Genomic DNA, 12,207 nt, shown 5'->3' on the forward strand with positions numbered 1-12,207 from the left:
GACAAACACAAAACATTATAAATAACAAACAGAAATGGCATAGTCAGTCAGTAAAACGTGCAAATAATATTGTAAACTGTCTTAAAAAAGCAAAACACACAAACAACCTCAGTGGAAAATCCCACAAAACCCCCAAGCTATTAGATGATTTTAATGTTTTGTGCATTAGTTACAATAATTGTATAAAAAGCCTCTCAGGTTTAAATAAACGACTATTTCAGTATCAAGTTAACATTTTAAAACAGTAAATAAAACACTCAAGTTCCCATTCTGTATCAGCAGCTTTAAACTACATTCAATTCATTTAATTTTGCGAATCAACTGTTAAAGTTGTTAAAATAGCTCCCGTTATTCCATAATTTCCCTTCTGTCTACTTTCGACATGTGAAAGTTTTAAAACTGTTTTGAAGATAGATTCAAGTCAAGATTTTACCGATTTAGGAGTATTTTAGATAAAAAGTTAATTAGGTTCGCTTGGAAGGTTCACAACAGCCCAGGGAAGTCTCCTGCTTTTAAGATGGCGGTTGTTTACTAACGCATCTAGTTGTCCATACTTCAATGTTGCTACCGCCATCGAGTCTGTCCATTTGCATCTAGTTCTATATACATATGATATCTATTATCAACAGTAAAATGATGTTGACGTAGTTTGTAGCGGCTGTCAGCAGCAGTCAGGTATTCTTGTGTTTTTTTATCCAGCGGCATGAGTTGAGCTAAAGCCGTGAGTCGAGCATTGCCATTACCCGGGTCTATGACAAGCATGCTCTCATCATACTCTCGGGACGTGCGGTCCGTTTCTCATTGCGTCCCGAAGACCGCGCTGTGTATTAGTTCCGCTTTACTTGACATATTTCAATAATCGGAATTTGGATGTTTGTGAATCGTTCTCGAAGCTTCCATGGCCGAACCGCTCAAGGATGTAATGATGGCCGGGCATGTTGTATCGTGGTTCTAAGTGTTGGATGGTGTGTCTTTACTCACGAGAGATAATGGCTCGTCATCCAGAATCAATTCTTCGGCAATGACTCTTGTTTTTCCCTGGGCTTTGGGATTGTCGAGTGCCAGTTTGTCACGCATAGCAAAAGTTTCTGCCAGTGTTAGTTGCGTAGGACCTTTCTTTTTGTCTTCGGTTTTCTTAACATACTCCTCATATTGTTTGTGGTGGTATTTCGCTAAATGCTTGATTAGGTTGGTTGCATTAAAACTTCTTACAGCTTTACCACCACGCTTGACTTTATTGTGGCATATGTTGCACTCTGCCTCTTCGTCTTTGTCGTCCTTTAAGGTGAAATGATCCCACACAGCTGACATTTTTACCGATAAATTCTCTCGGTAAATTGGGAGACGGTAATGTAGTGTGTTGAAGGTGTGCCGTAAAATGCGGACCGGATTTGAGGGAAACCGAAGCAAAAACTGGAATGGATTATGTAAGTCGGTGCCGGACTTTAAAAAAAAAAACTGGATTGGAAGTCTGGATCAGAATTTTTCCGTGTCGGCCGATCCGATACCGATGCGCATTTTTTTGCCCATATCGGCGTCCGATCCGTTCCAAATATCGGATCGGGACATCCCTAATCTAAATCACACTTGCAGCCAGTTAAAATGGATTAAAGTTGACTCAACCTCTGTCCTGTGCCCTTGTGTGTACCACATTGAGCATGGAGAAAAGGAAGTAGATCAAAGAACTGTCTGAGGACTTGAGAAGCAAAATTGTGAGGAAGCATGGGCAATCTCAAGGCTACAAGTCCATCTCCAAAGACCTGAATGCTCCCGTGTCTACCGTGCGCAGTGTCATCAATAAGTGTAAAGCCCATGGCACTGTGGCTAACCTCCCTGGATGTGGACGGAAAAGAAAAATTGACGAAAGATTTCAATGAAAGATTCTGCGGATGGTGGATAAAGAACCTCGACTAACATCCAAACAAGTTCAAGCTGTCCTGCAGTCCGAGGGTACAACAGTGTCAACCTGTAGTATCCGTCGGCGTCTGAATGAAAATGGACTCTATGGTATGATACCCAGGAAGACCCCACTTCTGACCCAGACACATAAAAAAGCCAGACTGGAGTAAGCCAACAACGTTTTGGAAGACTGTTCTCTGGTCAGATGAGACAAAAGTAGAGCTTTTTGGGAAAAGGCATCAACATAGAGGTCACAGGAAAAAAAACAATGCCTTCAAAGAAAACAACACAGTCCCCACAGTCAAACATGACAGAGGTTCCCTTATGTTTTGGGGTTGCTTTGCTTCCTCTGGCACTGGATTGCTTGACCGTGTGCATGGCATTATGAAGTCTGTAGACTACCAATAAATTTTGCAGCATAATGTAGGGCCCAATGTCAGAAATCTGGGTCTCCCTCAGAGGTCATGGGTCTTCCAGCAGCACAATGACCCAAAACACACTTCAAAAAGCACTAGAAAATATTTTGTGAGAAATCACTGAATACTTCTAAAGTGGCAAGCAATGAGTCCAGAGTTGAATCCCATAGAACACCTGTAAAGAGATCTGAAAATGGCAGGCTGGAGACGGCAACATTTAAATCTCAGTTGGCCAAAGAATGGTCTAAAATTCCAGCAGAGCATTTTGTCTAGGTTGTGCTACCAAGTATTAGGCTGAGGGTGCCAATACTTTTGTCCGGCCCATTTTTGGAGTTTTGTGTAAAATGATCCTGATTTCATTTTTTTATGCTCTTTTGTGTTTTTTAATTGCAAGCAAAATAAATGAAGATATTATTACCAAAGAATTTGTAGATGCAATCAATTTTTCGGAGAACTTCAGCATTATCTGATCGAATTGCAGGGGTGCAAATACTTTTGGCCAGCAGTGTATACTTATTTTGAATGACATTTTAGACTTCAGATTCCTAAAGAAATCTGAACTTATGCATGCATTTTGTTTTACTAAAAATGGTTTGAAAGGTTTGAGTGATTTTTCAAACATACTGCAAATCTAATATTTGAAAATTGATGCAGCTAACCGTGTTCAATTACAACGTTTATTAACTTAAAAGTTCAGTCTATACAGTACTTACGCCCACTGCCAAGCTCCTCAAAAAGGTATTGAACTTTCTCCCACTGTGTGGCATTCTGATGTGGTGGAGGCTCAAGTGGAACAAATGCTCTGAAAGCACAATAAAGGTTTTGAACAATTCGCTTTGGTTGCATTAATAGAAAAAAATGTGTTTTACCAATTAATTACAATTTACGTATCTCATAAAATAAGCTTAACCTTTACCCTAAACCCTACAGTCCATTCCAGGATACTTTATATTTCTACTTAACTTTTTTTTTTTTTTTTTTGGGAGGGTGTTGGAGGACTTTCCATAGGCACAATGCACGAATGAAGCAATGCCAAAGTATGGTATAGCATAGAACAAGAACAGGGTCTGCTACTCTTACTGTATTGTGCAGGCCCACTTATATTGTACATTCTCTTGATCCTTAAGTGTATTCCTATCCCCAACAAACAGACTTGGTCAACATTTTGATGTAATCTAGGCAGGCGATGAACTGTCCGTTTTCGAGCTGAAAGGCTATAAACACAATTGTATACATGTGGCAGAAAAAGGTGAGAAAACATTTAAAGGGAAACAATAGAGAGAAACAAGCTGCCGAGTGAACTGTCTCCAGACAAAACAGTGGTGTCTCCTGGTGGCAGAAAGACATTTCAGTGTGAAAGCTTTGTTGTTAAAAATAAAGATTGGGAGGATTGAAACTACAAAACAGCAACAGTTTCAATCCATGAAACCAACATTTGGCTGAACTGCATCTGCACCTCGCAGACCATTACATCGCTTTAGCTGAAATTAAAGCATCAAGAAATCTACTGTGTTGTGTGGTTGTTTCTCATACATGATAACACACTTCCTTCGAAAATTACAAAATTACTTTGTGTTTTACATAACTGTCCTCTCAAAAATGCAGTCAAGCAATCCAAATTTACAATAGATTAGTGACACAAGGCTCGTTTTAAATCCTGTCAGGGCCCTAAACTACCAATAAATGGAGGCATTTTGCCCATAAAATTTCCGCTATATTCACACTAGAGGCAGAGTACTCAATTAAAGATTTTTTTAAAAATCGTTTTATCATGTACAGTGGTATTCTGACATACGATCACAACGAAATAGGATCCATTCGACATCAGACGTAAAATTTGACTCGTCATTTGTCTCGACATATGACGGCATGTTCGAAATACGACGATTTATGATAGCACTGCGGATCTTCTGAGAGAAATCAACATGAGTCCCAATAAGGTTAGTGCAGGTGGTGAAAAAAAAAGGAACAAGGTGACGCTTAGTATTGAAATTAAGATAGAAATCATAGGAAAATGTGAGCATTGTGTGCGCGTCAGTGAACTAGCTTGACAACACGGCCAGAAAATGTCTACGATCTCAAAAGTCCTCCTCCGACCTCCGTTTGCCAGTCTTTATAAGTTAAGGTGACAATTATTATTTTTGTAACATCGGCATGGAAGTCGCCAGTTTCGTCAGGTTTTTAATAATTTATTTCAGAACTTATGTAACACAACACTGCTACTGTCCGCCATAGCCGACGCAAACAAAAACATGAAAAGAGAAAGTAAAATCTCTTCCGCACCTCTCTCATTCTGTCATCAATCACACGGTTCGTTCATGCAAAACACAACCGCCACATTAGAACCTGATTCGTTACATAGGAATAACAATAACCAGGGGTGCACATATTTTTTTGCCCAGGTTCTCGGAGAAGGACCTGGAGATGTGACTTGGTCCTCATTGAGCTTGAGAGCCGACACGCCAAATGCGATAAAATTATGACAAGCTTTACTTAGAGCCAATTACCTTTAATTAATTATATTAACAATTAATGCTTGATTAACATCAACTGGCACAACAAAATTGCCATTACTTTGAAGTGAAATGTAAAGAAATAAACATAACAGCACTAATTCAAAATAAAGGGCATTATGCGGCTCCCACATTAACTCCAAGCCTCTGTAAATGTGGGATATCCTCCTCATAAGAGCTTATTGAACGTGCATGTTTGGGTTTGTGAAATGCTAACAAAAACATGTTTGTCAGTGCATGGCGCTGTTCTTCATTAACTTTATTCCGCCACTTGTCCATAGGGCGAGTGGGGTGCTGTCTGACATCGATAGTTTGCTTAATTGCCACATGCTGTTTTTTTTTTCGTGCTTTTCAAAGTTTGGATGGCTGAAATTCTTTAGCCCTACATAAAATGCGCTGCTCTTATCAGCGACATTGGGATTCTCACGGCAAATTTTGTACCACATTTCCGTGCTAGCATCATTTGCTTCTAGCCATGGTACCTCCTGCAGCCACTTTTCAGCAAAAGTCCTTTTTTTCGGTAGCTCCGGTGACGTCTCTGTCGTCTATCTTTTACCGGGGGTTAGGGAACACGGAAATATTACCGGTACTTAGTTGGGCCTGCGTCTTTGACATTTTGAGAAGTGATTTTCTCGTGTCCGCCGCAAATACAGTGGTCAGCCATTGGTACGAAAAAGCGTATGGAAGCCGTTGAGGGCCAGAGCGTTTGTCTACGTCCAGTACGCATGCGCGCATGCGGACCCCTTATGTGCACCCCGGATAATAACTATTATTATTATTATTTTTCCGATTTGTATCTATAATTTATTTGTTTTGCTACATTATGTATAATTGCTATTTGTAATTGTACCAGCAGTATTTATTAACGGTGTAGTGTAGGTTTTTGGGCTGTGAAACAAATTAATCAATTTATTTTGTATTCTTATGGGAAAATCTCACTCGACATACGACCATTTGAACTTACAAACCAGGTCCTGGAGCATAATTAAATTTGTATGTAGAGGTACCACTGCACTTGATTTGATTTTGCATAATATGACTTGAAATGGACTCTGGATGCAATGAAAGCCTCAAACATAACAGGTTAAACAATACTGAGGGTGGGGTAAACTTAAAATATATTTTAGCCAAAGGGCGATATGAACGGTATTTGAGAAAGGGTGTCCTAACCTTTTCGTCAACCCAATGAGTTAAAAAATGCTACTTTTGTTTGGTGAAGCAGCAAAAGAAGTGGTTATCCAGCTTACTTACCCAATTAATAGCAGCACCAAGCAGACAATGACAAATCCAATTGTATACTTAAGAGCGTTTGTGACTTGCTGCAATGAAAGAAAAAACAAACAGGTCAGTAGAGTCCATTATAAAAAAATATATACATATACTGTATATTGTCATTATATATTTTTTTTCCCAAATTAAGGTATTATAATTTATTTTTTTGTTTTGGGTTTTCAGCATTTGTTTCCTAATGTTCATTTATGTGCATCCCTTATCCAGGGTCCCCCAGGATTGATAAATCTAAATTCCAGACTTTTAAGACCTTTTTTAATGTCATTTCAACTGAAAATTAATACTTTTCTCGCACCCATTATTTAAATAATATTGAATCATATTAAAAAAATGAAGCACTGAACATCAAATTTAACCTCAATTACCAAGTGTGTTTGACAAAAGAATGCACATCTACTGAAGATACATTTAAAACACATTTAAATATAAGGTCTTTCAGATTTTTTTCCCCCAGGATAAAATGGATTTTACACTATTTTTGTAAAGCAACTTCAGAAATTAAATTTGCAATAAAACAGGTTTCCCTTTTAAGAGGACCTAGCCAAGGTGATAGGTTGGTGATTGTCAAATTGGTCACCTTAACTGGTGATTGTCAAGTTGGTCACCTTAACTGTAAAGTGCTTGGGAAAATCTTGCAGTTGGCAGTGAAAGTTTAAAAAACAGCCACTAAATGGCAGTAGTTACCTTGGTCTTTCTGAAAGAAAGAACAAGGTTATGTTATTCTACAACTTTATTACCTTGGTCTTTCTGAAAGAAAGAACAAGGTTATGTTATTCTACAACTTTATTATTATTATTATGCAATGGTTTCTCCGCGTTTTTTCGGCGCGCCGCGCAGCCCGAACCATACCACCGATCGGCACCGTTCGAGTATCGACACGACCGGAATTTTCGCGCGACGATGGGAATTTTTCAAACGACCCCAAAAAATTTTTCGTTCGCCCGTAAACGGCGATTTTCCGATTTTTTACAACTTTTTCAAAACGCTACTTGTCCTACAATTTTTGACCAAATCACATAATTTGGACATCAAAAATTCCGGGACGGTGGGGGGCATAAAGATTGTATACAGAATTTGGAAAAAATTTACGGTTCTCCGGATATTTGCCAAAAACTATCCCATTCATTTCCAATGGGAAAAGTTCCCATTCACTTTCAATAGTATTTCCAATGGACTTTACATTGCATTGATGCCATTGACGGCCATGCATGTCGAATCTATTGATGCCAATGTACTTGGATTCATTTGACTATATGGATGTCGATGCCATTGACGGCCATGGACGTCCAAAATTTTTCCCATTCATTTTCAATGGGGAAAAAACAAAATTTCCCCAAATCAACAGAAAATGACCAGATATTAATAGGACGTATACCCCAAACGTCCCCAACTCCATTGACGCTTATGGGGGGTGCTGCCATTGACGTCCATGGACGTCCAAAATTTTTCCCATTCATTTTCAATGGGGAAAAAACTAAATTTCCCCAAATCATCAGAAAATGACCAGTTATCAATAGTACGTCTCCCCCAAACGTTCCGAACTCCATTGACGCTTATAGGGGGTGCTGCCATTGACGTCCATGGACGTCCAAAAATTTTCCCATTCATTTTCAATGGGGAAAAAACTAAATTTCCCCAAATCAACAGAAAATGACCAGATATTAATAGGACGTATACCCCAAACGTCCCCAACTCCATTGACGCTTATGGGGGGTGCTGCCATTGACGTCCATGGACGTCCAAAAATTTTCCCATTCATTTTCAATGGGAATTTTTTTTTTTTCCCCAAATCAACAGAAAATGACTAGATATCATTAGGACGTGTCCCCCAAATGTCCCCGATTGCATTGCCGCTTATGGAGGGTGATGCCATTGACGTTCATGGACGTCCAAACTTCCCATTAAATCCCAATGGCATTTCTTCATGTTTGTTCATTCTATTGATGCCAATGTACTTGGATTCCATTGACGCTTATGTAAGTTGATACCATTGACGTCCATGGACGTCCAAAATTTTTCCCATTCATTTTCAATGGGAAATTTTTTTTTTTCCCCAAATCAACAGAAAATGACTAGACATCATTAGGACGTGTCCCCCAAATGTCCCCGATTGCATTGCTGCTTATGGAGGGTGATGCCATTGACGTTCATGGACGTCCAAACTTCCCATTCATTTCCAATGGCATTTCTTCATGTTTGTTCATTCTATTGATGCCAATGTACTTGGATTCCATTGACGCTTATGTAAGTTGATACCATTGACGTCCATGGACGTCCAAAATTTTTCCCATTCATTTTCAATGGGAATTTTTTTTTTTTCCCCAAATCAACAAAAAATGACCAGATATCAATAGGACGTGTCCCCCAAATGTCCCCGATTGGATTGGCGCTTATGGAGGGTGATGCCATTGACGTCCATGGACGTCCAAACTTCCCATTCATTTCCAATGGCATTTCTTCATGTTTGTTCATTCTATTGATGCCAATGTACTTGGATTCCATTGACGCTTATGTAAGTTGATACCATTGACGTCCATGGACGTCCAAAATTTTTCCCATTCATTTTCAATGGGAATTTTTTTTTTTTCCCCAAATCAACAAAAAATGACCAGATATCAATAGGACGTGTCCCCCAAACTTCTCCAATTCCATTGACGCTTATGAAGGGTGCCGCCATTGACGGCCATGGACGTCCAATTCTCCCAATCTTTTCTAATGGCTTTTACTTTGTTTAGTGCCATTGACTGGCATTATGGTCCATTCTATTGATAGACCTGAGTGGGGCTAAGATTTGTATCTCCACAGAGGAAAGACCAAGGTGTAATTTCTCCCGAAATTGCAGTTTCTAGTTATTATTATTATTATGCAATGGTTTCTCCGCGTTTTTTCGGCGCGCCGCGCAGCCCGAACCATACCACCGATCGGCACCGTTCAAGTATCGACACGACCGGAATTTTCGCGCGACGATGGGAATTTTTCAAACGACCCCGAAAAATTTTTCGTTCGCCCGTAAACGGCGATTTTCCGATTTTTTACAACTTTTTCAAAACGCTACTTGTCCTACAATTTTTGACCAAATCACATAATTTGGACATCAAAAATTCCGGGACGGTGGGGGGCATAAAGATTGTATACAGAATTTGGAAAAAATTTACGGTTCTCCGGATATTTGCCAAAAACTATCCCATTCATTTCCAATGGGAAAAGTTCCCATTCACTTTCAATAGTATTTCCAATGGACTTTACATTGCATTGATGCCATTGACGGCCATGCATGTCGAATCTATTGATGCCAATGTACTTGGATTCATTTGACTATATGGATGTCGATGCCATTGACGGCCATGGACGTCCAAAATTTTTCCCATTCATTTTCAATGGGGAAAAAACTACATTTCCCCAAATCAACAGAAAATGACCAGATATTAATAGGACGTATACCCCAAACGTCCCCAACTCCATTGACGCTTATGGGGGGTGCTGCCATTGACGTCCATGGACGTCCAAAATTTTTCCCATTCATTTTCAATGGGGAAAAAACTAAATTTCCCCAAATCATCAGAAAATGACCAGTTATCAATAGTACGTCTCCCCCAAACGTTCCGAACTCCATTGACGCTTATAGGGGGTGCTGCCATTGACGTCCATGGACGTCCAAAAATTTTCCCATTCATTTTCAATGGGGAAAAAACTAAATTTCCCCAAATCAACAGAAAATGACCAGATATTAATAGGACGTATACCCCAAACGTCCCCAACTCCATTGACGCTTATGGGGGGTGCTGCCATTGACGTCCATGGACGTCCAAAAATTTTCCCATTCATTTTCAATGGGAATTTTTTTTTTTTTCCCCAAATCAACAGAAAATGACTAGATATCATTAGGACGTGTCCCCCAAATGTCCCCGATTGCATTGCCGCTTATAGAGGGTGATGCCATTGACGTTCATGGACGTCCAAACTTCCCATTAAATCCCAATGGCATTTCTTCATGTTTGTTCATTCTATTGATGCCAATGTACTTGGATTCCATTGACGCTTATGTAAGTTGATACCATTGACGTCCATGGACGTCCAAAATTTTTCCCATTCATTTTCAATGGGAAATTTTTTTTTTTCCCCAAATCAACAGAAAATGACTAGACATCATTAGGACGTGTCCCCCAAATGTCCCCGATTGCATTGCTGCTTATGGAGGGTGATGCCATTGACGTTCATGGACGTCCAAACTTCCCATTCATTTCCAATGGCATTTCTTCATGTTTGTTCATTCTATTGATGCCAATGTACTTGGATTCCATTGACGCTTATGTAAGTTGATACCATTGACGTCCATGGACGTCCAAAATTTTTCCCATTCATTTTCAATGGGAATTTTTTTTTTCTTCCCCAAATCAACAAAAAATGACCAGATATCAATAGGACGTGTCCCCCAAACTTCTCCAATTCCATTGACGCTTATGAAGGGTGCCGCCATTGACAGCCATGGACGTCCAATTCTCCCAATCTTTTCTAATGGCTTTTACTTTGTTTAGTGCCATTGACTGGCATTATGGTCCATTCTATTGATAGACCTGAGTGGGGCTAAGATTTGTATCTCCACAGAGGAAAGACCAAGGTGTAATTTCTCCCGAAATTGCAGTTTCTAGTTTACCATTAATTACCACAAAATATAAAAGCTACACATGTCCATTTCCCTTGGTAATTGTTTTCTTCTAATCACATTACAAGTATACAAAACACATGTTAATCCTTTGTTAGCTATTGAAGACATTTCTTTTAATCAGAGAAAATCCATACTCTTATTCAATCAAGAAAAAAATTCAAATATACCAGGAGGTGTTTTACTATCATCTACATTATAATTTGCCTATCACCATGCCATGTTATTCAGATCAATGTTACCCCGCACTCGTTCCAATAATAGTGTCAACCGTGTTGTGTATTTGAAGGTGATGGTGGTGTTGTGCCGAAAAATGTCCCCCCCCCACGTGAAATGTCCGCCCTGACGGGAACGCTTATTTATAACGCTTTATTGAGTTGAAAACATCAAATGTTTTCATGGACGCATTACAGGAATGGATTTACGACTGTAAAATCAGTTTTAAATAAATAAATTACACAAAGAAGTAGTACTGTATTTTAGTAACAAATCGTGGACTGGGCCACATAACCATCTTTGAACAGAAATAAATTAGTCTACAGGTTTTCACGACCATATCCCAATGACAATCACAAAGGTATGACATTTATTAGTTCAAGCAGAGTAAAATAATTAAAGTTGCACCGATACAGATACCAGTATCGACATGGGGCGCCGCACCGGCCCGAATTGGTGGTATCGGTATCGACGAGCACCAACATTTAGGGCACCGATACCATATACTGGCATCACTTTAGCGCAAATGAACTGTCCTCCCCACGTGAGCCAACTTCCCAAATCTCGATGCATGACATCTGTATGTCTTTGTCTCGAAATTACCGATCAAAAATAACACCTTCGTCTTCAATATTAAGGATGTTCACTACAACGCATATCCGCGATGTTACGCTGCTTTTTTAACATGGCATTCACTAACGATTAGCATGCTTAAGCTAACGCTTGCTGTAGTAGCGCCGATGGGATCAGAAAGGTTAAGACCGTGAGGGACTAAGCAAACTCATGGTTTCATGATGAACAATGAGTGGCAAATTAAGAGCTCCGTACTTCAAACTTCTCCTGTTTATGAAAATCGATTGTCATATTATGCTGGTGTTGTGCAGTCATGAGCAGAAGTGACTTCTGTGGCCATAAAACACTCAAGCGGCGCAGCACGCACACTAGATATCATCATATAGCAACCTAGATGTCCTATGTCCAAGCCCATGCCAACTCTCGCGCGCACATACTAGATATAATCAAATAGCAACCTAGATGTGCTACATTAGATCCCATGCCATTAGCTGCGTGAGCCCAGAGCGTCACGTAGTTCATATACTACATTGATGAATTAGAAACCGCCATGACTGAATGGAAGTTAAGCAGGCCAAATCAGTCCATACCAGTGACTATAGATAATGCTGCAAATACTGTTAATTCAGCACATGTT

General features: G+C 39.6%; 1 protein-coding gene across 1 annotated transcript in view; it reads right to left on the bottom strand.

Annotated features, from left to right (window-relative positions):
• The window catches only part of lmbrd1 (LMBR1 domain containing 1), a 123,322-nt gene that overhangs the window by 72,131 nt on the left and 38,984 nt on the right, over window positions 1-12,207 (bottom strand). Inside the window, exons 5-6 of the mRNA XM_057847558.1 lie at window positions 6,080-6,147; window positions 3,029-3,117 (exon numbers count right to left, since the gene is read on the bottom strand). Coding sequence (XP_057703541.1) covers window positions 3,029-3,117; window positions 6,080-6,147 — 157 coding nt within the window. The remainder of the gene's footprint in view (window positions 1-3,028; window positions 3,118-6,079; window positions 6,148-12,207) is intronic.

Source organism: Corythoichthys intestinalis, chromosome 10 (assembly GCF_030265065.1).
Source record: "Corythoichthys intestinalis isolate RoL2023-P3 chromosome 10, ASM3026506v1, whole genome shotgun sequence".
NCBI lineage: Eukaryota > Metazoa > Chordata > Actinopteri > Syngnathiformes > Syngnathidae > Corythoichthys > Corythoichthys intestinalis.